The 27,153-nt window shown below is 39.5% G+C and overlaps 1 protein-coding gene across 1 annotated transcript in view; it reads left to right on the forward strand.

Moving 5' to 3' along the window:
* vta1 (vesicle (multivesicular body) trafficking 1) overlaps positions 1–27,153 on the forward strand; it is a 37,523-nt gene that overhangs the window by 8,450 nt on the left and 1,920 nt on the right. Inside the window, exons 3-7 of the mRNA XM_014968037.2 lie at positions 1,888–2,015; positions 5,873–5,948; positions 9,200–9,314; positions 13,206–13,439; positions 16,296–16,373. Of these exons, the coding sequence (XP_014823523.1) occupies positions 1,888–2,015; positions 5,873–5,948; positions 9,200–9,314; positions 13,206–13,439; positions 16,296–16,373 (631 nt within the window). The remainder of the gene's footprint in view (positions 1–1,887; positions 2,016–5,872; positions 5,949–9,199; positions 9,315–13,205; positions 13,440–16,295; positions 16,374–27,153) is intronic.

The raw sequence follows: 27,153 nt of genomic DNA on the forward strand, positions 1-27,153 counted from the left end.
TAGGAATAACAGAGAGTTGGCCATTCTAAGGTAAAAACCCAGCGCATACAGTGTTCATGTTTTTTTTGTTTTCATCCAGACGGCTTCCTGCGCCCCCCCCTGCAATGACACGGCGCCTCCCCTAGGGGGCGCGCCCCACAGTTTGGGAACCTCTGCCCTAGAGAATAAATGAACTGGCGCATTAGCCATCACAGGTTTCTCCCTGCTGACTGGCCCAGCTGGACTCATTAAATCTGTTTTGCTCTGTCATCGTCGGCTCTGGTCTCGGAGCGTTCGCTCTCCCCGGGGAGGAAGAAATCATTTGTTTAATAGCTGATTTCACTCCAGGGCGCAGGCTGCTGTCAGTCACTGACGTCTGTTTGACTCTGATTTACAGGTGAATTCATCTCAATACATTCATGAAATGATAAAGGACCATTCTGTCTCATGATTTATTGTTCTTAGTGATGCATTGGGTACACTACTGTCATTTTTATTAATATGAACTACAATATATGACTTGTGGAGTTCCTCAAGGTTCCGTTCTCAGTCCACGTAAATTCATCTCACACAACTTTATATCATTGTTAGTTTTCAATCTTTTCTTGTTGATTATTTGTTGATTATTTCAATAACTAATTTGGTAATTAGTTCATTACCAAATCAAGTAATTGTGCATATAAATGCATAATGTATATAAAATATATATATACATTGTGCATTTAAGATTAAAAACCTTTTTTTTCTGACACATTTTTCTACCCAGAACTCCTCAAGTGACACAAGGAAAAAAAAACACCTTTTGATATCCAATTATTAATCAGTTAATCAAACGATAGTTAACCGATTAGGAGGAAAATCTGAAGACGACATTTTCTTCTCTTTAATGTTTATCATTAATATTCCACCTACAGCTGTAAAACATTACATTGGGATATTATTGGTAAATATTGTCAAGATGATTATTCAATCATCATAATGACCTCAACACGACCACTGCACAGTCTATTGTCAAAAATGTGCAATATCAGTTTCTTTGAGCTTTAACATCCTGCTAACTGAGCTCAGAAACTTGGTGACCAAAACTGCCTTTTATTTGTTCAAAACATCTATTTCTAATTTGTTTTGATGACCTGAAATATATATAAAAAAAACAGAGCAGGCATGTCCAAGGAGTTTGTAATAGCTAAAGTTCTTGATGTTGATGGTTCTGTGATTCAGAACCAGTCTTTGTTTGGAAGAAGTGACCTTTACCTTCCACCACTTTACATGTTTATTGAAATAGGCATCCTAAATAACATTTAAAAATATCTGACTGTTGTTGCATTTCCAGAGTGAAGGTGTTTTTTTCAGATGAAACATTAGCTTAACATGGAATCCAGAGCTTATGAGATTCCTTTGATCCCAGGTTCTTTATGTTCCCTGACCAGTTGTCCTCCATGGTTTTACATTCCTGTGCTGCTTAACACATCCACTGATCAAACCAGAGAACAGAGTATCTATTCAGGCCTCTCAGGGTCCACCTACCGGGGGAAACCAGAGTGGTTTCTTTAGTGCTTTTACTAGAAACCTGAAGCCCTGTTGGACACAGTAACAGAGAGAAAGAATGGAGCTGAAAGGACTGCAGAAAACATGAGTGTGAGGTAACACTAGGTGGCGCTCACTTTGGAGAAAGCAGTTCTTAAAGGTTCTGGATTTTTTTCTTTTAATCTTGACTACAATATGTAAAAACTTCTATCCTCCAAACTGATTGGCATATGGACCAGATTACGTCCAGAATTCAGTTTTGGCACCAAATGGTTTTAATCTGCGAGTTAAACACCAGATTACAACAAATCAGCCAACAGGAAGCTAAGCTCAGAGTTTCTGCCAAGTTTTTCCACCGACTGTGTGACGTTTGTTTTGCAGATGAAGAAGGAGCTGAGCGAAAACGACTCCATCACTCAGGAGGTGGTCGGCAACGCTCACATCGAAAACTACGCCTTAAAGCTGTTCCTGTACGCCGACAACGAGGACAGAGCAGAACGGTTCCACAAGTAAGGAACTGACAGAGAAGACGATTGGTCGGTACGAGACGACGCAGGCCGGGCTGCTCCTCGATGTCAACACTTTGATTATGATGCGTTGGCTGTCAGAGCAGCACAGTTTGCTTCTGTATCAGATGTCTGTTTGTTGTCCAGCTGTTTACGCCACCAACCGCCGCCACATCTGGCTGCGTTTTATCCTCACGGCTTTCAGACACAACACGCTCTCGCGCAGCATGACTTCATGTTTCACGTCTTTTGAACCTTGTGTTTCCTAGCAACAGGCGGTGACTCATGCGAAGACTTTTCACTTCAGACCACATGTTCAGGTCTACATGTAAACAGCCGTGTTAGGTTACTGTAGTTTATACGTGAGCCTCAGTGCAGCAGTCTGGAGACTTTTACTTCCTTTTTCCTTCACAAAACAAAACAGTTGATTACAGGGCGCCTTCAACAGCTCTAAATCACAATACTTCCAGGACTGCAGCTGTGTGTCCATTGACCGTGTAGTTGCACAAATTGGAATTGCAAAAATAAATTTGTTTAATGGAAACGCAGCAATTTTGAAAAAGAAAAGTCAAATTTTTCACTAAAACGTTTTTGTGCGAGGAAATCCCTTTTCTGCATCACCCGAGTTGTGACCAACAACCAGACGTTGTTACTGGCAGGAGAGACGAAGACAACAGGAAGTGGTCGTAGGGTGATGGCCAGATTTTTAATGATTTATCGTGTGAACAAACTTATTCATGTGATTTCAGTTGACTTTCTTATTTAATGAAAACACCACAACTGGAAAATTGTGTTTTTTCAACATTAGCATAAAATAGACAAAAGTTTATGGACTTTTATAATGGAAATGCAGCTAATGTCTTTTGTACGGATGATGCCAAAAGAAAGAAGATTGTGTCCACATTAAATTGAGCTTATTCTTACAAATGATCTGTACATGATGTAAAAAAGAACAGTCACCCTTTTTACATTAAAAAAGGCAAAAGAGGAAAATGAAGCAAATAAAACAGAACACAAAAACACACAAGTTTGTGTTTCTACTTTTTATTGACTTCCATTCATTTTAGTAACTGCATTTATGCCCAACCCAAACACTACCCTCTAGCATAGCTAGTATATTGCTAACCATAAATATCATACCTTTAAACATAATCCCTACCCCTAAAAGAGAGACTCCATCACATCAGGACCCTGTGCAGCTCCCTCAAGAGAGATCACAACTATTTCCACATTATAACACTGCCACCACCATGCTTTCATTCATTACCAACCAGGAAACCTTTTAAATGTTTAGCAAATGAGTCCAGGTTGCTACCTCAAAATGTGCTTTATTGCTTATTTTATTAATTAATTCTGTGATCACTCTCCAGTAAAGCTTTGCTGTTTAAAACGTGCAGCTTAATTTACATTTCAGCTCTTGAATAAAAGAAAATAATTGTAAAAATCTCCCAAAACTTTCCTAAATCTAATAAATTGTTTATGGAAACTTCAGTAAAACCTCTATAAGATCGTATAGATTGGTACTTCCATCCCTAAAACAGATCAGCCTCTCTCTTGTTACCAACACACCTGAAACATTAATGAAAGTCAGGCCAGGTGGGTTGGATTTCCCTCCTAATGGTAGCGGTAGGTGTGAGGAGCAAGCAGCAGGTTGTAAAGGATGAATAACAGCAGAGATGTTCAGTGTCAACAGGCAGTCAGAACCGTTCTGTTTCCTGCAGCTGTGTTTAACAAGATCAAGTCACATTTCTGCTCCGCTGAACGCAAACAGCCTGCAGTTTAATGAGAAGCAGCAGGCGTCTGCAGTGCGTTTACACAAAGGCACAAATAATCAGTCATGAATAAACAGAATTATATTCAATCTGAAGCTCAGAGGTGAGTTGGTAGAAACCCAACCAACCTCTGATGGAGTTTATTCATCTTCTCACCTTCATTCTGCCTCCATGATGGGACAAACTCAGACGTTTGCATCCACTTTTAACCGCCATGAACATCATCTACGTGGCGACATTTCAATGTTTTGTTTGCGCTGGTCTTTTTCCACGTTGGAGATGATAATTCAACATGAACCTCCAAGCTTCTGGCATCATTTTGGGTGGATATTTGGTTGCTCTTGTTGGCAGAGTTTGCTCTGTGGAAGAGACATGACAAAGTATCAGTCAGGGCTTTGGGAAAGCTATTCCAAAAACTTAATGTTGGTCTCTTATTGGCATCATTGTCCTGTTGGAGCACTGAAATGTGCCCAAGTTCAGTCTAACAAACCCACTGTGTGCTGCTAAAGTCAGAGGCATCATTCAGCTCCTCCATGCATATATTTCATGCTGAATTCATATTTTTTTGTGTCTTAGTTTTATTCTTTTTTGCAGTTGCACATTTTGTGTTCATTTCAAGCTGTAAAGGGAATTGGTCACATGTCAGGAAGCACTGGTGTACCAACTGTAAAGCACGGTGGTGGCAGCATGGTGGGTCTGTTTCATTGCTTTTGTTTCAACAAACAATGGGAACAAACAAATCCAAATTGGTTCATTAATGAGTAAAGTCGGCCAACGGGAGGATTTTCCTCAGTGGAACCGTGTGGACTGAAAATCCGTTTGATACTGAGCAGTTTAATGTGAAACAATGAAAGTTTAACTTAACATGTTTTAACTCTACAGCTATGTTAACGGGACACGTTATGCAGGCCATCTCTCACCAACTAGTCTCACAATAAGATCTTTATCAGTTAAACATAGCTTCTTTTACTCTTCAGACGGACATAAAATCTCTTTATATAAACAGTAAAATATCTAACCAAAAACATCTCCGACATTTTTATGCATGCTTCTGCACTATGTTGGGTCTTGGCACCCAGCGTGGCTAATGGGATCGTCATGTCTGAATGTCTCCCTGCAGCCTGGAGTCGGAGCATCCGTCACATTGAACCCCCGACCAACACTTTGAAGTCATGTAAATGAGAGCAGTTTTCCACTAAAACCCAGAAAACCTCTTGGCGTTGAACGGCTGTGATGCAGCAGGCGGCTCCCTGACAGAAAACATGACAGAAAAACTGACTGAAATGGGTCGAAACCTAAAAGCTTGTGAAGTTTGACAAGAGATTTTTATTAGCTTCCAGTTTATGAAGCCATTTTTTATGCTTAATGGGATATGAGATGCTAAGAAAGCTGAGAGTTTCTATACTGATCTGTAGATCACTAGAAATGCAGCGTCTCTGTCCACAGATTGCTGAGGCTCAGATCAACTTGTTGCGTCACAAAACGTGGCTGCAAAGTCCAAACCTGAAGCATCTTCATACTTAAGAGAATGTTTTTGAGCCAAAATGTTGCATTTTAGGCATTTGTCTGCTTTTTCTGAAGTGGGAACAGCAGCAATCTTTGAGGTCTTTCTTTTTTGTTTGTCTTTTTTTATTTAAAACCCTCAAACTATTTCAGTTCCAGCTGTGGCGTCTGCCGCTGGGCCAGAGTAATTTGTCTGTATTTCCACATCATTTAGCAGATGTTTCTTTTCAAAGCAGCTTCTAAATAAAGAATTTATTTATCCAATAAACACATCGGCCAGTCTAACAGCTTCTCAAACAAACACACCGAAGGACAATATACAACGTAGTTCGTTTTAGCTCTTCTGTTTCTTTCATGATTTTTGGATTTCTTATTCTCCAAGTCCAGTAGAAAAGAAATAAAATATTTTAAAATGTGTTGTGTTAAGCTTGTTATCCATGTATTTTATGACAGGAGTTAAAAGTTTAGGGTGAACGTTAGAGTAAAGGGAAGGAGGCCGTATAAACCGTAAAGATTTGTACCTGAATAAGTGAAACCCCAGAAGAAACATGAATAAAATGATGTGTCGTCTGTTTCTTTCTGCAGGAACATGATCAAGTCCTTCTACACCTCCAGCTTGTTGATGGACGTTTTGTCTGTTTTTGGGGAGCTTTCAGACGAGGTGGGTGAGAACGGACAGCAACGACGAACAAAACGACCTGCGTCATTTCATTCTGCTTTAAGTTATCAAAATAATTTCCCCCCACCCTGTTGGGTTTATAGTACAGTTATGGATAAAACAGAGTAAAGGCTCAAACAAAGCCCAGCTCCATTCATCACTTAAAACGCTCTCAGACTGTGCAGTATTACCATTATTGTTGCAGTTGATGGTAAACACATTATCTGATACCATCTCAGCTGTTTGCTGTGACAACCTAACTTCCCAGGATCATTTTCATTCATCCTCCCATTAATATGTGCAGAGTGGTAAGCAATTACCAAACTCCTGCTGCTCAGCCAAACTACCCAACGTGATCAGAGCCAAACGCGTTCAAAGATCCTGGCGTGTCCCGCTGCATTCTGGGATAAGTGGTGGGCAAAGGTGTTGGACATTAAATCAAAAGGAGCAATCGTCACAAAGCACAGAGAGGCTGATTGAAGGGGAGCTGCTGGAGGAAATGCTGCTCTGTCCTCATTCATGTCGGGAACAGCAGCAGCTTCAGATCTTCAGACACCCGACGCACAAATCAGAACTTTAACATTTTTTTTCTGCTAACTTTTAATGGCTAAAGAAGAGCAAATGAGTAATTTCTTCACGTTCCTACATATTAGAGGATCGAATGGATTTCTACAGATTATATATTTTAAACTTTATCCAGCTTATCTTATAATTACATTTAAAGTAGCACAAATCCTAAATAAGGAGTGCAAAGTCAAACGATCTTTCACGTCACATTTAGCATCATTTCAAAACTGAATTGATCAGGTTAAAAAGTGCAGATGAGGAATTTCAATTCTCCCTGTTCAACCTGAACAGTAAAGTTTCCATTTGAATCTAAAGTGTTTCTCCATTCCTCGGCTTCCTGCTGAATATTTCAGATGAAACCTGAAACAGTTATCATAAACTGTCCCCAGTGAAGCCAATATTGCATCAGCCAACACTTATAAAAATGTGAATGAGATACAGTGCATTGGTAATGTCTGGTGGAATATTTAAAAGAATGATGTAACCAGACAGAAACAAAATAAATGTGCAAATTCTGATGTTTTAGAGACTTTGGGTCATAAATTGGGTCTCAGGGATGTTTTTGTTGGGCTTTTTTTGTTGTTTTTCTTAATTTAAGAGGATATTTTTTTAAATGTTTCCAATAATTATGTGCTTCTGTGTTCATGAGGCCTGCAGTCTGTTATATTGGTAGTTTTATTTGAGGTAAAACAAAGTGAAAACCCCTCCGATTACGTTCATATTCAAATTTTCCGTTAGTCAGTGGCTTAACGGATGGATCAGTCCGTCAATAGTGTGGCTGAAGAAAACAAAGCTGTAGTCTCTCCTCCTGAGTCATGAAAACATCAGCTGAACTCCAGTTTTGTTCTCACCGTTCGACTCAGACAGGAACGCTCTGTGACTTGGCCGGCAGACGCTGGTCCTGCACGGAGGTGGTTCTGGTTCTGGTTCGGCTTTTTCAGCAGAGCTTCATGTCTCTGATTTTCTGATTCCAATCCTGACGCTGCATGTTGGACAGATTTCATCCTGACCAGAGTGTGAAATGAGGTGTGAGTTACTGTGAGCATGTCTCCGCCTGGCCAGGACTTACATAATTAACAAGGATTATCAATCAATCAATCAAATTTTATTTGTATAGCACATTTCAGCAGCAAGGCAGGATTATGAAGATTATTATAAAGATTCAGGTGTTGTTTATGTTTTCAGTGATTTTGTGAGTCTCTTCCTGTCTGTGGAGCTGCAGGAGCCCACAGTGCTACTCTTTCAGCATGAAAATCAGAATTTTAACAGGTTCGTTTGATGCAAAAAAGGATTTTTAACAGTTAAAATAATTGTATTCATACAAAAACCCTGGATTGGCTTATGTTTTTCCTTCTCTTCCTTCCATTGTGGTGGAAGCTGGATTGTACAAATAATTGTATTTTGCCTTTCCAATTAAAAACATTAAATAAATAAAAAATAATGATAATAATTGTATTCACTTCTGTCTCTACAAATGGCAAAACTTCCACATTATTGGTGGGAAATTTTCAGATTTCTTCATAGAGCATATGAAGCTCTACCAGGCTATCCAAGCTGCATTTTTTTTAGAAAATGTATCTCAGCTTGGGAAGCTCACAGGGCCATAATGTTACTTAATATTATTGGCATTTGCCAAACTGCCAATTCAGGAGCGGCATTCATTTCTCTTGTTGCTGATTTGTTTTACCTTCAAGAGACGCGATGAGGAAGACAAGATATTAACTTATGCAGTAGTGATAAAACCGTTTCAAACGGTTAATGATTAAGGTATATTTGGTGTTTTAAATGATTAAAGTAGGCAGCTAAAAGCATTTGGACTTTAAAGCTAGGTGCTAGCCAGCTTTGCTGGTGGCTATGGAGGGAGAGACGTGCTGGACATTACCCTGTCGCTTCCCAAGCAGAAGAGACATTTGTTTTTAGGAATATCTTCTCCGTTAGTCACCTGTTATTTGAAATGTTCACATGAAAAGTCGCCCTCCTTCGCTTTTTTAGTTTCATATCACATCGGTGTTTCTTTCCCTGCTGGAAATGACCAACTTCAACCTTTAGACAGGCCAAGGCCAAACAAACACAGCTCTCGTCCGAAACGCCATTGTTTCTGAAAAACATGGCACTTATCTGGAAGAAGCAGGTCTTTCTACAGCCGCTCTTATCAGCATCACGTCAGTGTGAATGTGTCCGTCTTGGTCCTTTTTACCCCTTCTGCTCTTTTTTCCCACATTCCAAACATCCTGCCACCAAAACTAAAAAACAGCAACTGTGATTATTGTAGACCCACAGGACTCCAGTTTTATATCGCCTGTTATCCAGAAAATTCATTTTCTTATAGGAGTGACACAGAAAGCAACTATTTAAGGCTTTTTATGGTGAAAATGTGCCTCAAAGTTGGTATGATGGAAGACATCCTTACATTAAGACCCATCTTAGCATAGTAAAAGGCCTAGTGTAACTCAGAGACATGAAGAGTTGGTAAAACCTTACAACGATCGACCAAACACCCAGACACCGGCTCTGTCTTTATAAGACAAAGCCTTTCATTTACAGTTAATAAGAATGATAACTGCAATAAAGTTTGAACTCAAGACTCTGTGATTATCCTTCAGCAATTAATATTTATTCCTTCGTCACACTTTGTTCCAAGACTGACCTCCTACTTGTAAAATATTGGATGTTTTAATCTTTTCCAGAACATCCAGCACCGGAAGTACGCCCGCTGGAAGGCCACCTACATCCACAACTGTCTGAAGAACGGCGAGACGCCGCAGTCCGGCCCCATCGGCATGGATGAGGATGAGGAAGCAGGTGAGATCCTCTGATACAGTCTGTTCCTCCACAAGGCAAACACCCAGCCCCACTTCTTTAAGGAACACTTCCTCAGATGGCGGGCTTTAATCTGTGTGTGACGGTGTGTGTTCAGTCTGGCGTGGCATTGTTCTGGTTATCAGCTCTCAGGAGCTGGAAAGGCCTGCAGTCAAAGGTGTAGCCTCTGAAAGATTAGGAGAGTGTCAGGGGTAGATTAGTCATGTAATACGTTCTCACAGGCAACAAGTTTCTGCCTTTTATATAAACAACTCCTTTTTTTTATTCTTTTAGAATTGGATCTAAATGTTTTAGCCTTGGAAGTCTTTTTTTATTGCGTGAATAAGCTATGACTTAAAAGAAAAAAGAAATATCAGCTTCAGATCAACCTAAAGACTCTGACCTTTGCTGCCTTGAAAATCAATGAACTTTTATGCAGGTTTACACCATAAAACTTAACCTTTTAAAGAAAGAAAGCCTTGGAAAACCCCTTTGTTTGAGCTCATACGACAAGATATGCCCAGGGACAACCTTTAAAGCTACTGTTTGGGCAACTATTTGTTGGGGGAAAATGGACTGGAAACTGTGGTTGATTGTTCCTGGTTCTGCAGAAAGTAATTCAAAAGATAAGAGACTCACTGTGACCTCTACCCACACACAGTGGACTAAATTTCTTGTTAAAAAGACAAAAGACAAAAAAACAGCTTTGACCACAGCACAATTTCCCAAAAGGTTTGTTTTTCTGTCCTACACTGCAGCCCAGATATGAGACAGAGACACGAGATTTTCCAGATTTTTTTTTCTTGTCCTTTTCATAAACTTTGTAGGAAATTCTACGTTTGGTAATGTCACTGTTGCATTATATACTCATCCTTTGCTGATGACTGTCTTCAGTTTATTTCTTTGTGTTTTTGTTGTTTTGTATCCTTATCCTGACTGTTACCTTTTATCAGTCAGATCCCTCTGAGGCATTTCAAAGTAAAATGTCAGTGAAAAAACTTTATTTAGGGTAAATCAGAGGTCCTTTCACCTTTTGCTGTGAGGCAACGATGCTACCGATGGCCCACTGTGAGACTTTTAACCTATTCAACATTTTAAATCACATCTAGGCACAGAAATGTACATCAGTTTCACTATTCTTTCAGCAGACAGGTCATGTAAGGAAACAGCATCAGCTTTTAAGCTGGCAGAGCTATCCGAGACCAACCAGGAAACCAAACACAAACTAAGCAAGCAACCCAATCCACTAATCGACCAAGCAACCAAGAGATCCAGTGAGCAACTGGACCCAACCGTCCAGCCAACATCACTAACGCAGCTCCAACCAAACCTGACAAACTAAACCCAAACCAACCAGAGTTGATCTAAAAGGAGACTGTGTTATCATTGCATCAATCTTCTACACCCTTTCTTTCTACACTGTCAGACTGAAAGGCAAACATGTTTCTGACCCGCTCGGTCCAGTTTGGGTTTCTTCTGTTATCCTGGATTCTTCCTCTGCTGTTTTTGATGGAAATCCCTCAGACCTTTTTTGGGTTAGTCTTGTGTTTCTCTAACAGCTGTGACAGTCTCACTTTAAAACAGCCCAGATGGATTTGTGTGTTATCACAGAAAACATGTCAAAGAGTTGAGATTGTATCACGGAGGATGGCGGATTGTTTGACATGGGATGTTAGAGACCTAGATGGATCAGAGTGATTCAGGAGTTCAGACCTTCTGGGACGGGTTAAGTGTGAATGGATTAGTTCTCTGTGTTTTCATTGCGACTGTGAATCATTGTAATCACTGAATCATCCCAGACCCAGATGACTTCAACCCTACGCTGAGCTTTTCCTTCAACCCTCGGGAATCTGCAACATCTGTTCTGACTTTCTTAGTTCATTATAAAAGTTTGATATTCTATAAAAAGCCTCTTGGGAACAGAACCAGACATTTGTTTTGACATAAGCACGTTTGGACTGAAACCTGTTTCCCTCCTTGGAAGAGGAAACTTGCAACATGCTTCTCAAGTCAGTGAAATTACTTTGAGAAATTCCTCCCTGAAACGAAACCCATCTGCTGCCCACACCCACTCAGGCCACATGCATTTGGGTTTGTTTGACCCCAAAACATGGCCGCTTTACCATGACATCGACTTGTCAGAAAACACCCCAACGTCTGCTGGTGTTGCCGTCTCACTTTAACAGCTTGTGTGTTTTTCTCTTCCCAGAATGCTCTGTTGTCTCTCTGACGTCATGGTAGTTTATCCCCACTAATGTATAGCTGCTGCTGTCTGCCTCGCCCTCGTCTGAGCATTTTACTGAAGGTTGCATCTGATTTCATTGGACAGTGTCTACAACTGTCCATTTTTAAGAGGAATAACTCCTTTTAAAACACTTACAGCTAATTTTAGTAGTTAAAACACCAAATATGTTTGTATTTGTTGAGGAAAATATACATATTAATGAAAAGTTTCATGGCTACTTTCACACAGCAAGCAAGTGTGACCCAAATCATTTTTCTGCTGAATTCTCAGCCCTCTTCAAAAAGCAGGATATATCTCATAAAATGTCTTTTTAGTCATCAGCATTATGGTCTTTCTCACCTAAATGCACATTTTTTATGTTACAGTTCTTTATTACGTTGGGATAATTTCACCTGGGGGAATGTTTGGTCTCAGAACGGTTCTTTAACGTCCCAACTGAGCTTCACTTGCCAGTTCACTTACAGCTTTAACATGGAGATATTTGAGGTGTTTTCAGATTAATTATGAATGTCATAAATTCTCATCAGCGACGCTTCGGCTCCAGGCCCATTCCTCTTCTAAAACGTATTTCTGGTTATGATGCCATGAATTGAATTTAAACAGTTTGACTGAATTCAATATATTCAAACTATTTCACCAGAAGCCATTTTTACTTTCCTGCCTCCTGATGGGTTTTGGAAAAGAACTAATCTGTTTGGATTGAGTGAGGACGAGGAGTTTCAGTCTGCAGACAGACGGGCTCTGCAGGAGGTCCGCTCATTTCTTTGACTCAGTGACTCGTCTTGGTTTTAAGGACAAGCTCTCTGGGAAACTGGCACTGATGTTTATGATCAAACAATCTTTTAAATCATCCTACACACTTGGAATCACTTGACAGTTTTTGGGAGTTTTAAACTTCATTAACTGGAACTTATGTGATGAATCAAAATTTATCACCATAATTGATAAACAATGAGATTTTTGAGTTTTTATACCTTTTCCCCAGTTTATTTCTGGTTGGGGACGAATGCTGTATACATGCTCCCATGCTTCTCACCATATGATGACTTCTCACCAAAAATAGCATCATGACGACAACGCTTATCTGCTGGACAGCCAGAAGGAAACTTGTAGACAGACTGCTGGAAATGCAACATGTTGCTCGAACACAAATGTTCCTGTGGTAACAGAACCGACAACACCTCGTTTCTGTTTCTGCAGCCTGGCGGTGGAACTTGTTTCCTTTCTTCGGTCCCCCTACCTCCACCCTCCATCCATTCCTTTCCTCTTGCTCAACACGTCCCTTTCCCAGCCAATGGAAAGTCAGAGCGGAGCTGCGGGGAGACAATGGTCTTTCTGTAACCACCACTGGTATATTTGTGTGGTGGAGGGAGTGGGAGCCAGAATGTGTGTTAAACACAGTGTACTGCTCTCCAGAGGTTAATTAACCCACTTACACTGAATCCTATAGAAACAGGGCTCAGTTCCTGCTTTAAAATGCACAGAGAGCCACTGAGGCTGAAAAAACGTAAAAGAAGCAATTCTGAGCAGTGAAAAGTCAAAGCAGATTAATATTAGAGCTGCTGGCAAAGATGGGAAAGTCTACAAACATGGTATAAATTATGAAGGCTGTTTAAACAAGCCAAATGTGTTTTCTTTCTGCCTCTCAGAGTTTGGAGCGGAAGGTTTCTCAGGACAGAGTTTCTCACATGGAGGCTCCTTCAGGGCAGATCTTCCTTCACAAAACCAGAATCAGGATCAAGGTCCAGCTCCAGGAATCGGCTTCGCACAGGATCCGGGATCAGGTCCAACGGGCCCCCCTGCATCGAACTACAACAACATCCAGATCCCACCAGGGGCCCACGCACCAGCCAACACTCCGGCAGAGCTGCCGCCTCCTTCAGGTACGGCGCTGAACATCTTTACACTCCAACACATGAACCATACGCAGTTAGTTTCTCTAATCTACCCCAAAATTATGCTTAACATTTCCTTCCTATTATCCTGATATCTGAGGTAGAAACATAACAGGAAATGTTTTCGATAGACAACCAGACAAGTGTTTAAAACCCACAAAGACTAAATACAGATGCTTGGTTTAGGATTAATGAAACTAAAACCACATGATTAAGAGATTAGAATCTCATGAAACAAATTTTACAAGATCTTATACATACACAAGAAAATTATACACCCCTCTATAATCATTTATTCATATTTTAATCAAAAACAGTATAGAAACACAACCCTGAGGTACCCCAGCATCAAATGCTGATGGAGTGAATTAAAGCAGAAAATGTTTTTAAAACAAAATTTGATTTCATGCGTTTTAGATTTATTTTATTTTTTACAGTGAGATTTACAGCCTGTTTGTGTGTTCATGGATTCATCTGTTCATCTGTTTATTTGAAACATGAAGTGATTAGTTGTTGAAAATTTGCCTATTCGCAGATTATGTCTAAAACATTCAAAGAAATGCAGTTTTTGAAGCTGAAAATACAAAGACGGAGTGTCGCCGTTCTCCTGACTGGCGTTTGTTTGCATTGGTATAACGAGCGTATTTAGAAAATACTGGAGTATTCATGGATTTCAGCTACCAGCAGGCGGCTGTGGTCCTAACCTCTGTGGATGCCAGAGGTTATTTTAATGGGAACTCATTAAAATAGTGTCTTTAGTTGTAAAGCTGGGGCTGCTTTGGTTTATTCACAGCTGATGAATCAGATTTCTTAGAGATCCCCCAAGGTTCTCTCCTTGGGTTCCTGAATATCTGCTTGACCTGTGTCCAGTCTCTGCTGGATTATTTTTTTACGGTTTCTTAGAGACAGAACGTTTGGTTCCTGTTCATCAGCTGAAGGTTTCTTTTACCCCTGACTCATCTTTTTTCTTCGATTTGCTCAGTTTAATGTTTTTTTAAGGATCTGCTCAACATACTTATGTGTGCAGATTTTCACAAACAATATTTTGATTTCATAACTCTGGCTTCAGTGTTTATGTGAGTTCAGATGTCAGGTATTGCCTCATCTCAAGCTGGAATTGATTCACTTGACCTCAGAATAAAAGCAGGATAATGAGGCAGTATTTCCAGGTTTTTCATGTACCAGCAAAAGAAACTGCATTGTAAATTAATGAGTTTAATCTGTTTTCCGTTTTCTGGCATTAAAGTTAATATTCCCTCCACAGAGACTTTTCAACAAACAAGTGTGTGTTTTTCTGAAGTTGAAGAAGTGGCTCTGCAGTGAAAGTTGTTTGCTAAATACTCATTGCATTATTTCCAGGTTGACATAAAGACATAAAGCAACATATCTGAAGATGCAATTTGGTTTCTGAAGACAAGAGAAAGATTCCTGAAGATCTGCTGCAACACATGTGTGAAAGAAGCTTAATTCATCTTCCCATTAGGCAACATTTGACATCGGTTTAGCTAAAGAGAACAGTTTTCTGCACAGTGAGCTGGCACAAGAAGTGCAAACACTCACTTTGTTGAGTTATTGTCTGGCTGGCATCTCGTCAAACATGTCTGCAGAGAAAAAGTGTTGATTAAGATTAAAGAGTGTCAAAGGTAAACGTGGAGCTCGTCCAATCGCGCTAAGTGCTGACAGACAAGGTGTTTTTTCCCCTGGAAATGAGACGGATGCTGAAGAACTGCTATGTGTCCCCTGAGGGCCTCAAAAAGGACGGCGTGTCTTTTTGTGCATTAATTTAGAAAATGCAGTTCCAGAAAAAGATTACCCAGGTTTTTCATAGATTTGTTGTTTTTCACAGCATTCAGGTTTACAGTATCACAATGCCAGAGGGGAAAGGTATCACCGCCTATTTGCAGATTCTCTGTGGAACGTGACTTCTAGTTATTCATGGAACATTTTAGATTTTTGTCATAATTCATATCTAAAATATTCTAAAGAAAAGTTAAGTGTTTTTATAGAGGTTCTAAAGTTTTCCCGGATTTCAGGTGTTGGCAAGTTAAAGGTGAAACAAGTGTAGCTTGTTTGGAGGTGTTAAAGGAGAATGTGTCTTCTCTCCCAGCAAAATGTGGTAAAATTGTATCTTAAATAGCTACAAAACTTGAGGAGAAATGTTAGTTAGACTGATAAGATCAAAGTGTGGATGTATTTAGGGCATATTAGCTCAAAACACGTCCTACCAACCGACAGGCGCAGGAAACCGCTCAGAGCCTTTAAAAGTATTAACACCTTTTAGAGTTTTTAAGTTTGAACTACCACAAACTTCAGTGTAATTTCTGGTGATTTTATAAGTTAGACCAATTGTTCCAGAAATTTTGAAGTGCAAGAAAAATTACGGATTTTGTGATGTTTACAAATTTTTACAAAATGCCCTGTTTTTGTTCCAGTCCCGTTTATTTTGATTCCTCTGGTCGTTATTAGCTAATAGTAAACAGAGTCTGCAAGATTTCAGAACAAAAGCATCCGGAAGACAGAGAAACAGCAAACAGGACCAACACAAACTGTTTGGCTGACATGGAAAACTGAACATGCAGATCAATTTGAACACAGTTGTCATGGTGAAACCTGGTGGTGGCATCATCATGCTGTGGGGGTTTCTTCAGCAGGAGCTGGCAGGATGGTCAGAGTTGATAGAAAACCTGATGGGCCTTCAAAAGACCCGAGACTGGGGTGGAAATTTACCGTCTAATGACATGTAGGAGGAGCAGTGTTATTGCCCAACTCTTTGAAAACCTTTTTATTTCTCTTAATCGGTTACTTCGTGATCACTTAGTGTTTGTCTTTGTTGCTGTTGTCCAGGAGAAGCTGGTAAACCACTCCCTGCTGCCCGGTCGGTTCCTGCCGTTGACCCATCTCTGCTCAACGCCCAGCAGCAGGGTAAGGATGAAACACACTGATTGTGTTGGTTTAAAAAGGTCCTAATAATCTAAAAATGTCTCCAATGGTTCAAACCTGGAGATGTTTGTTGGTTTGTTACATCCTGAATGATTCATTTCATTTTTTTTACAATTGTGGCCCTGAAACATTTCCATTTCAAACTGGATAAGGTTTTTATTCACACGGAGGATTTGACCGTCACCAGAACAGGAAACAAAAATAAAAAAACTAAAACACAGAAATAGTTGATCTGAGGTTAATTTGTTTTTTAATATGCGTCCTCACAGCTTTATCCCAGTAAAACCTGGTCAAACAGCAGGGGGACCTTTAACCTCAGACTCATTTTTAGATGACATTTACTGACTTTAAAGTTTTGCCGTAACTTCAAAGAATTAAGATTTTACCTGTGACATCAAAGTCTTAGTGGAGAGATTTAGTTTCATTGACTAAATCACCTTAAAGCCACTGACTGTTGGTAAACTGCTGCACAGGAAGTAGAGACAGGACAGTCTAACCATCCATCAGTGCTTCCTTACAGTAATTAGATTTTAAGATGTTCTGTATCTTAAATCTGACTTCAAAAATAAGGTCAAAGTGGGAATTTGAGAGAAACTGAATAATACAGTTCATACAAGAGTTTAGAGTGGTGTACAAACTGTGTCATAGTTTATAGACTTTACTGGCCCAGTCGCTGCCTTTACATTAGACAGTCATCCACTTTATACAGCGAGTCTGCCCTGACACATGAAGACAACCATATCTGTATGGAACGCCTGAAATGCCAAAAACAGGTCACATAAAAAACTAAATCGATAATCATTTATAATCTGGTTTTTTGCTTATCTGCTTTTTAAAACAAAACATAGAAGTGTATGGAAGACTATTTCTGCCATGAAAGAAGGATAAAAGCCTCACAGGAAGTCGCAGTGATAAATTTAGTTTCACGTAAAGCACCAGCACAATTTGAAATTACAACGTGACTACGTCTTATTCTCGTAATTATGACTAAATCTCAAAATTCTGACCTCTTCTCACAGTTATGACTTTTATTCTTGTAATTCATGTCAAACTTAAAAATTCATAATTATCACTTCTCAATGCTCTCAACTCAAAATTTTTATTTTCACAATTATGACTTTTTTTCTTATAATTCACTGCAGTACCAGTTTGACAGTTTCATGATTGACTTTGAAACGAAATTATAACTTTAAAACTTGAAATTATTAAATTAAAACTCTGCCATAAGTTCTACTACCCTAATTGACAATAATTGTCATATTTATTGACTTATTTTCACAATTGTAACTTGTAATTCCAACTTCCTGTTGGGCTTCTTTATTCATGGCAGAAATGGGTTCCCATACAAATGTGTAAACAAATTAAAGGTAAAAACAAAGTCAGAACCAGCAAAAGAACCAAAATCCTTTAAGTTGGAGACAGAATCAGAAACTCTGATAAAGTTGTGACTGAATGTTGCGGAGGCGAAGGCAGCGGCTGCCTCCTCCACCAGCAGGGGGTTTGGTGAGATGTTCGGACGATGGTGGGTTTCCATAAAAAGCCGATTCTCTCTCCTGAACGTAGAAGGAGGTGGTGAGGGTCGGCCGTCTGAACGTATCATTCCAACCACACCACCGCCTCTTCGTCGCTGTCTAGACTGTGATTAGCAGCTGGTGGCGAGCCACACTGAGGGTTAGTGGTTAGAGTGGAGACGAGCTGATGCTCTGAACACCAGGCATAGGTTTTCTGTAATTTACAGACTGTAGAGCGAAGCTCTTTCAAAAGGTGCTAATTTACCAATGTTTGTTTTTAGATCCGTATAAAAGCAAAGCTTTTCTCTTAAGCCTTCATAAAATGTGACCACAAGAAAAAGAATCAGATTCCAGTTTGGCTCCTGTCAGATATTTGTTTAATCCTGCAGGAGTTAAGTCAATAATTTCTAAAACTGGTGGTTATTAAAGATTTTAGGCTTTTTTTTTAAATTGTCACTTAGCTCCTTATAGAGCAGCGGTCTGCTCCCTGTGGCCACTTTTGCTCTTACAAAACCAAAAAGGAAATGGTTGAACCCAGTAAGAAAAGATTGTTTTAGGGGTTTTTCTGTAAGATTTTCTGCAAAATCTGCATGTAGCATCTGCAACAGTGTTTTAAAAGCAAGCAGCTTTAAACTTTGCTTCCTAGTTTACTTTATTTTCCATATTTGTAGAAACGGCTTGCCGTATTCTACCAAATTGTTTTTTTTCTTTTGTTTTACAATTTTAAAATAGATTTTGCTTTGGCTTTCTAAAACATTTTGCAGTGCATATTTATAAATAATAAAACAAGATTTTCATTGAAAGAAAATGCAACAGCAAGTCTTTTCTGAATTATATAGAATTTCAACATGTCAAAAAAAAAGAACATTTTTGTTATAATTTTTCTACATAAATATGCAAATGTAAATATGCATGTTGGAGTATAATCCAAACCTTCTCCGGTGTCAAAAACTGGCAGCAACTCTGGTTCTGATCAATCTTTCTTTTTGATTCAAAGTCAAAAACGTCATTGAAAATTACATACTTTTCTATTCCAAACATGGAAATGAACATAATTACAACAGATGAAAAATAGCTCATTGGAAAAACAGACAAGTATATTTTGCACCAGGGAATGATTAGAAAAACTGCATAAAAATAGAAATCAAATTGCAGTAGCAGATCCAAAAACGCCTTTTAATGAAAATCTGCCACAGAACAAACTGAAGGGACAGAGATCATTTTATTTGGTTTAAGAGAAATCAGAAAAACATTATGGATAAAAATTCACTCCAGAATACATAAAAACAGCAAAATGATTGTAATAAAACCTTCAAAGTTTTTCTCAGGAGGGTTCAAACAGTTTTACCTGAATAAGAATATAGTCTTCAAAAATGTTAATGCAGCATTAAGCAACAGGTGGGAGAGGGGGAGTCTAAGGCTATGCTCCATGCAGCAGGGGAAACTCCTGTCACTGGGAATAATTTACAATAACAGTTTTAGTCATTGTTGAAAACTAACCCTAAATATAATTAATGATCCCAGCTCAGAAGTTTTAAATCGCCTCATTAATCTTTAGTTTCCTGCACAATTTGTGGTTTTCTGCTCTTCCAGAAGAGTTGGAAAAAGCCATGAATAAAGTACTTTAAGACATGGGGTTTGATCAGGAACAACAGGATAACAGCATGTTTACAAAACTGGCTCAGGATTGCAGGAAATGTTGCAGCATGTTGGTGGAACCACTGAGGAAGCAGAATGTGAAGCAGAAACACCAGTCAGAGTTTAAACTGCTTCCAGAAAAATCTAATTTACACGACTGAATCGACAGTTTTATGCACTTACAGTGACTTTTCTGTCAAGCCACACCAGCACACACCCAAACATATTAATTCCCATTATATTTTGTCTCTGACATTTTCTTTCCAAATGGAATCGAAGTGTCTCCTTAACCTGTCATATCTTCTACATGAAACACGGCAGACCCATAAAGTTTTACTTGTGTGGCCAATAGAAGGTTCCCACATTCACGGTTCAATCATTTTTTGAATTAAACTCTCAGTTTTCACACATTGAAGCCTTTTTTCAGGCTGCGTCTGTCGGTGTGCCCAACGTTTTCCTCCCAAAAGGAGGGAAGTCACCATAGTAACCAGTAACTCTCACTTTTTTTCATTGGTTTTCCTTCATTTTCTGCCGATATTTTCTGTGGGTTTGTCCAGGAGGTGCATCGTTTCGGAAGTGATTGACTATGAAATTAAATGGTTTTATATTTATTTCCATCAATACTTTGGCATATGTCCTGTTACCTAGCAACCGTGATCGTCCTAAATACTAGCTCGTAGAAATGTTTTAGTTTTGTATTACTTGAGCAATCAATTCAATTCTCGTTTTTTTTTTTTTTTTTACAAAAATATATGTAGCAAAAAAAGATGATTGTTCAAGCTTTTAATTTTTGTTGCACCAGATTTACTTTTTTGTAAAATTCTATAGAAATCCAATTTTTATAAATTTTTTGCTCAACTTTTAGCTGTTTGAATGTTTGATGCTAATGACGTTTGGTTTTCCGGTAGTTCTGCTCCTTGCTGAGCCGTCTGGAGGTCGGTCGGTCTCGCTCACTTCTTTAGCCTAAAATAACCAGAGGTGACACAGTTTGAAGCCGTCTTAATGACACAATGTATTTCTCTGAAAAGTTTAGTTTCACCTGCTCAGCAGAATCATTTCCTGCATAGAGAGGTGCTAGGATTAATTTACACTGTTTTGTTAAAACCCAGAGTTACCTGCTGAGAAGCTAAAAGAAGAAACTCAGTTTGCATCTTTAGCTTTTTCCTTGCAGAGTGACGTTAGGCGTAAGCGACCCAGGCTGTTGCCCTTTAGCCTGACTGCTGGTACAATTAAAAAGAATCTGCCTGGGTGAGGAGCACATTAAGCCCCGGTCCAAGATTTTTAAATGAAGAAAAATGGGGCTCATTGAATCCAATTTAAATGTGTCTAACAGACTGGGGAGAAGAAGCCAATTAAACGGTACGGATGTGTTTTCTGTTCAGCAGCCCAGTGTGGACTCTCTGCTCTTTACGGCAGGAAAACAAAAACTTTTATTTAATTAGAAGGTTTTTCTTAAAGTGACTTTTGTTGCTTCTGCTCTGGTCTACAAAACTTGAAATTATGTTAAAATTGATTTCTTAAATAACTCTTTTCTTTAATGTTATGTTTTTCTCTGTATCATTACCACGGACGCCGGTCCACATCACTGATCATTCGTAAATCAAAGGAACTGAACTTCCATATTTGATTCTTGTAGGTATAGAACAGTTTTAAATAGTTTTTATTTCTGAGCCCCGTTTAATCAAATTCTAGTTTATCTTAGAAAGTCGGTTCATTTTGGGAGGTGTGAATGCGTAATCAAACTGTGGACCAAAAATTGAGCTCTAGTCCGCCTACAAACCCCGGTCTCTGTTTGGTTGAAGTGAACTCTGGTGCAGTTTGAATGTACATGTGAACGCCAAGTAGATCGGAGATCACTCCAAAAGCAGGAAGTGCACTATAGCGCAGGGCATTCTGGGTAAATACAACCAAAAGAAGTGCACAAGTCTAGAGGTAGCTGGAGAAATGGCTCATGATCTTTGTCCAGCGACAAAAGAGAAATCCCACAACCACTAAAACTTAATTAAAATGAAGACCAAGCAGCCATTGTTTAGGCTGGAAAAGCCCAGCGATGTTGTAATGGTTCTGCTGGAGGTTCTTCAACTCCCACTGGGTGTTTAAATCAGCATCCTTTAAGGCTGGTAGGATTTACATAATTTAACACCAGAATTAAAAAGTGGTGAGTGATGCAAGCTGCTCCTCCTGAGGGGAAAAGCTGGTGAAAATTTCCCTAATTTGAGGTTTGATTAATTTTTGTTTGCTTTGTTTTTATCTTTATAATATTTTTGGTTTCCCCTTCTGAAATTCAACTTGAAAATATATACCACATAGTTCTAACTCATGGGAATTAATGTGACAATAAACTGAAATGATAGTCAAACATTTTTGTAAAAAGTCCAACATTTAGACAGAAGCCAGCTGAAACTGCGTCCTGGTTTTATCATCCATCCATTCGTTCTGCTGATTCATTATTCCCTGAAACCGTCTTCTCCTCACCACCTCTGGTTTCTGGCCCATTGCTTTGCAGACTTTTTCTATTAACTTTTCCATTTTTTTCCTTCTCTGTCTCAAACGATTCCCATCCTTGGGAATATACAGTCAGCATATTTTGCAGGATAATCAGACGAGGGATTAGAGACTTATGGTTCAATGTGATTTCCCTCGTTAACTTTGTAAGAGAGCAGAAGGCCATATTTTCTGAGCGCTGTTTAACCAAGAGATATTATCTGTCGCTCTGCTCTGCTTTTTAGAAATATCACCCAGAGACCTTCTTCTCGGTCTCTAAAGGCTCCACTAATCTCACCTTTAAGTAGAAGAATAATTTGGTAATATTATTTCATTTAATGCATATTAACTCTGGGTGAGAAATTGTTCCCATCTGTGGATTTAGAGGAAGTGTTGAAGTTCCTGCTTGCTGTGGTTTCTACACCCCATAATATACTGCTGAGCTCACTTTTTAAACCAGCAAACCTAAGCTCATAATCACTCCAGTTAAAGTTCCTGAACCCCCTGAACTTCATGCTTTCTTTCTACCTAAGAGACCACTCAAACAGGAAGCAATGCCTCAGTCATTTACGGCTCCATTTTCAGGTTTCAATGGAAACTGAAACCATTTTTAACCAAAGAGGACAAAATATCATTTCACCAAAACCCCCCGACATGTAAACCATCACTGACTGCAGCTCTCTGTTTCCATGAAGTTGATTTAATTTAAATAAAGTGAGGCTCACTATGGGAGCCTAAATGATGGGTTGCAGACATTAAACCACCCCACCAGGCGATGAAGACACGATGAAGACGTCTTGTCCTGCGTCCTTCTCGTCAGTATGCCAGTTTTCTAAACTTCTCTTCTCGTACTTTTAATGTATTCGTGTTTGTGCGTCAGTGAGGCTTTGCTCTTGTCCATTTTCCAGCGCACACCCACAGCCCTTCTGTCCACTTCCATACCAGCGTATGCACAAACCGTCACGTCCAACTTTCTGTCAGGTTACAAAAATCAGAGCCTTTTTCTGTCAAACAATACAGACGATGATTATCGGAGGCAGTGATGAATGGCAACCTGAAGCTGTTCTTTCCCAGAACTGACAGAATATTCAGCTTACACATGACGTTCTCATGTCTTAAATAGTTTACTTTTCCAGAATTTACAGACTTTCCAGGAAATCACTTTACTTTTTTAACCATGACTGGAATTACCTGGTGCTTTCTCACATTTCAGGTTATTTTATTAGATTACACAGGATCCCTTTGAGTTACTTTTTTGAACTTCAGATGTTAATTTAGTACTAATTAATAATTTGTTGTTCACTTAGTTACTTTCTAGAAACTAACTGGTTACTTTACTTAAACTTAAGTTACTTGCCTGAATATCTGAGGTTCCAAGGAACTTTTGAATATTTGTTCTTGGAACTCGGTGATTAACTTTAAGGAACTAACATTTCTGCTTTCTTGGAAATCACTCTCAGGATCTAAGGTTTACTTCAAGATTTTGTTTTTTGTTTTTTTTTTGTCCCCTGTAAAAATGAACATTTTAATTCCCTGAAAACTAAAAAGTACTTTATCTTTTGCAGAAGCTTGATGGTGCAGATTACAACTTTTTTTTTCTTTTTTAGGTATACATTTAAATATTCAAATGAAAATACAACTTTAGAGCCTAAATACCTTAACATGGTATCTGCTAGGCAGCCAATCCAGGAGTGCCGTTCAGTTTCCTTAGAGCTGATTGGCTGAACCCATTAAATAAAAATGCTTTCAATATTTACTCAAGGTAAATGTTTAGAGAGAATTGCAGACTAAATAACGTTTGAATAAAGTGTTTCTGTAAGATTAAGATGCTTTGGATAAAGTAAAGGGAGAAAATCATAAAAACAAATAAAGGTTCATTGAGGATTTTTTTAAACATGACAAATATTAATAGGAATCACATTTTCTTTTCTGAATCAGTGAAAGGATTACAAAGTAAAACATTACTCTGTGTAAGTTGACTTAAACTGGGAGTTTTTTTCCCACTCAGTACTTCTCTAACACTCAGAACTTTCTCCTCCGATTTGTAAAGTGCCAGGCTGGCTTATTAAACGTTATTCCTCACGACGCATTAATATGTTTTCATTTTGCGCCGTCACTCATTTTATGGCTTGGAGACGTGCAGCTGTGCAGATGGTTCTGCTCGATGTGCGGAGCGAGAGCCGTCCCGCGCGGCGTCTCGTGTTCTGTTTGGACGGCGCCGCGCCGAGGGGCGAGCGAGGCGCGGAGGCATGGTTCGAGTTAGGAGTTTCCTCTGGGGAGGCAAAGACAGATGGAGGAAGGGACACGAGAAATGTACTGAAGGAATTAAGGTTTTGTAAAACATTTGTTGTGTGCTGTTGAAATCCCCGGGAGACGTCTGAATAGACCTGATGAAATGTGCAGCACGTATTTCATCCATAGTTTTAATTTCCTGGGTTTAGCTTTTGTGTTTAATACTTGGATGAAACATATTTGACACACTTAGAGAAATCGGCAGACAGAAAATACGACAAGGTTGAGAAGGATATTGGATCAGTCCTAATGCCCGATTTTTACATTTGCCATTAAACACTCATGCATTATTAGGTATTTAGTTGTTGCTGAAGTGTCATAAAAATGGATCAGGAGACAGTTTGTTATGGCTGAGAATGTCCTGATCATTAAACAGATTTTAGGGCCTGGAGGCTATTTCTCTAAGCAATTAAATTAACTCCCGTCTCCTTTTTATAGATTAGTCCATAATAATTTTTATGAAGACTTCTCTATCAAATATGACCAATAAAAATATAAACATGCTTCATTTACACCCCCTGCTCATACAGCACCGTTCCCTACTCAATGTGTTATTTAGTCACACACCATAAGTCAATGTTGGGGGGCAGCAACTGCTACCAAGCTGGTTATCTAAATAATCTATAACTTATTTTATTCAGTGCATTTCAGTTATTACTGCAAGATTTAGACGAAACTTTACTGCCTAGTTTTCCAACTTTTCTGGATTCCTGCATTGGGAAGGAAGGCGTTCGTGCTGGATAGCGTTCCGCCCTCCATCAGGCCGAGCCGTAAACCTCGAGAGGGAACCTAAAGGGTGGAGGGTGAGGAGCTTAATAAGATACAGACACACAACATATACAAAAAGTAAGACTCTCATTTTGCCTCCAGGTTCTGACCTGGCTTTTATTTAAAGCAAAAGTTCACCTTAAAAAGTTTGTAGACTGGATTCTTTACACATTTTCCATGTTGTCCATAAATCTCAACGTTTATTTGCCAGTTTTTAAGTACTAAAAGTCACTATGAATCTATATGTGATGCTTCTACAGTCAGGTTTGACAAACTGGATGGATGGATGGATGGATGGATGGATGGATGGATGGATGGATGGATGGATGGATGGATGGATGGATGGATGGATGGATGGATGGATGGATGGATGGATGGATGGATGGATGGATGGATGGATGGATGGATGGATGGATGGATGGATGGATGGATGGATGGATGGATGGATGGATGGATGGATGGATGGATGGATGGATGGATGGATGGATGGATGGATGGATGGATGGATGGATGGATGACAGGGCTTCACACCTTTTCGTACAACGGCATAAGGATTAAAAGCTTGAACATTTCTTCCGTCCCCAACTCTTAAATAGACCTGAGATATACTAAAATACTTTTCCACAAGGACCACATGAGAACAAACAGGGGCTCCAACTCCAGTCATCAGCAGCTTTAAGCTCCTTCTCTACTGGTAAAGTCTGGACTTTGACCAGTTCTTCCCAGTCCAACTCCACCGGATTCGTCTCCGTTTGAAGAGCCTGTGTGCTTCTTCCTTTTTGTGGAACGATCTAAGGGGTGCCATAAGATGAGCCCAGCGATTGATTGGCAGCAGACTGCATTCATGGACTGGCCCATAGATTTACATCATCAACAACATCTCAGCCGCCATTTTCAGTTTGCAGTGAGACCATGGAGATTGGCGATATTTCCGTAGTCAAAGGTTTGAGGTCCAAACCTTTTTATCAGTGGTGGCATCGACTGGATGGGGCAACCCACAACAAACAAATATGCAGAGAGATTTTGTATAAACTGGCTGCCCAAAGATAAACACAAAATGTCAATCAGAGTGTTGACCACAGCGTCTCACTGCCCACCATGTTCCCAGCCCCCCCCCCCCCCCACATTCCTGCCAGTATTCACACCCACTTAGTGTGAACACTCTGCTGATGGAGACACACCCAACTGGCTAGAACCAAATCAGATATGTGGTTCTGCTTTGAGACTTGACACCCCAGAATCAGATAGTTGAATTAAATCTTCAGCATCAGGTTCAGCAGAGGCCTGGTGGGAAGTCGTTCGATATCTTATAACAAGGATGCAGCTGCAGGCGGCAGCTCTTAAGGACCAGAGTTATAGACGCCTGGTGTAAAATAAAACGAAACGTTCAGAGTCTGAATTCGCTCCATGCTGACTTTGTTATAAAATAATTCAGGTCAGATTAGACGGCTTGTTGTGGAGGAAAGATAAGTACGGTAATGTTACGGCTGGTGACAGTATTTACTGAAACTGCCTATAAAACTGTTTGATCTCTCACACTTTCTGTTCCTCTTATCAAGCGATTTAGAGACTTTTATCACTAAATTATTCGTAAGAGGGAGTTGGGTGGATTTACAAATACAATGGCCGGTACAAGGACTAATGGGGAGTGAAAAGGCCTTGGCATCTCTCCAGGTTGGTTTTGTTTTTTCTCCTCCAACCATCTTGTGAATAGATTCAGGTTTAAAGGTCTCATTTTTATGGTACATTTCCGCTTCTCCTTTTGCATCCAATTTAAGATCTGCTGCCCTTCCTCTTGGAGTTCACTGGGACAGTTCAAACAATGAGGTCTCATTGCCTTCTGGACACATCTTAAAGGGGGAAGACCCAAAGACAGACTCAGAACTCTCCACCAGGACCGTTTATCTCCATCTGACGTGGGAACATCCTGAAGACCATCAGGACTAACTGGATGTTTGCCTGGGGGGAATGACCATTATTATGAAGACATAATCATATCTAAGCAGAAAATGGGTGAATTTATCCTTAATCAGGCATTTAAAATGAGGGTAAAGTCACACCAGCCCTGT

This window comes from Poecilia mexicana, unplaced genomic scaffold, assembly GCF_051168715.1.
Source record: "Poecilia mexicana isolate PSO_F unplaced genomic scaffold, ASM5116871v1 scaffold_21, whole genome shotgun sequence".
NCBI classification, from domain to species: domain Eukaryota; kingdom Metazoa; phylum Chordata; class Actinopteri; order Cyprinodontiformes; family Poeciliidae; genus Poecilia; species Poecilia mexicana.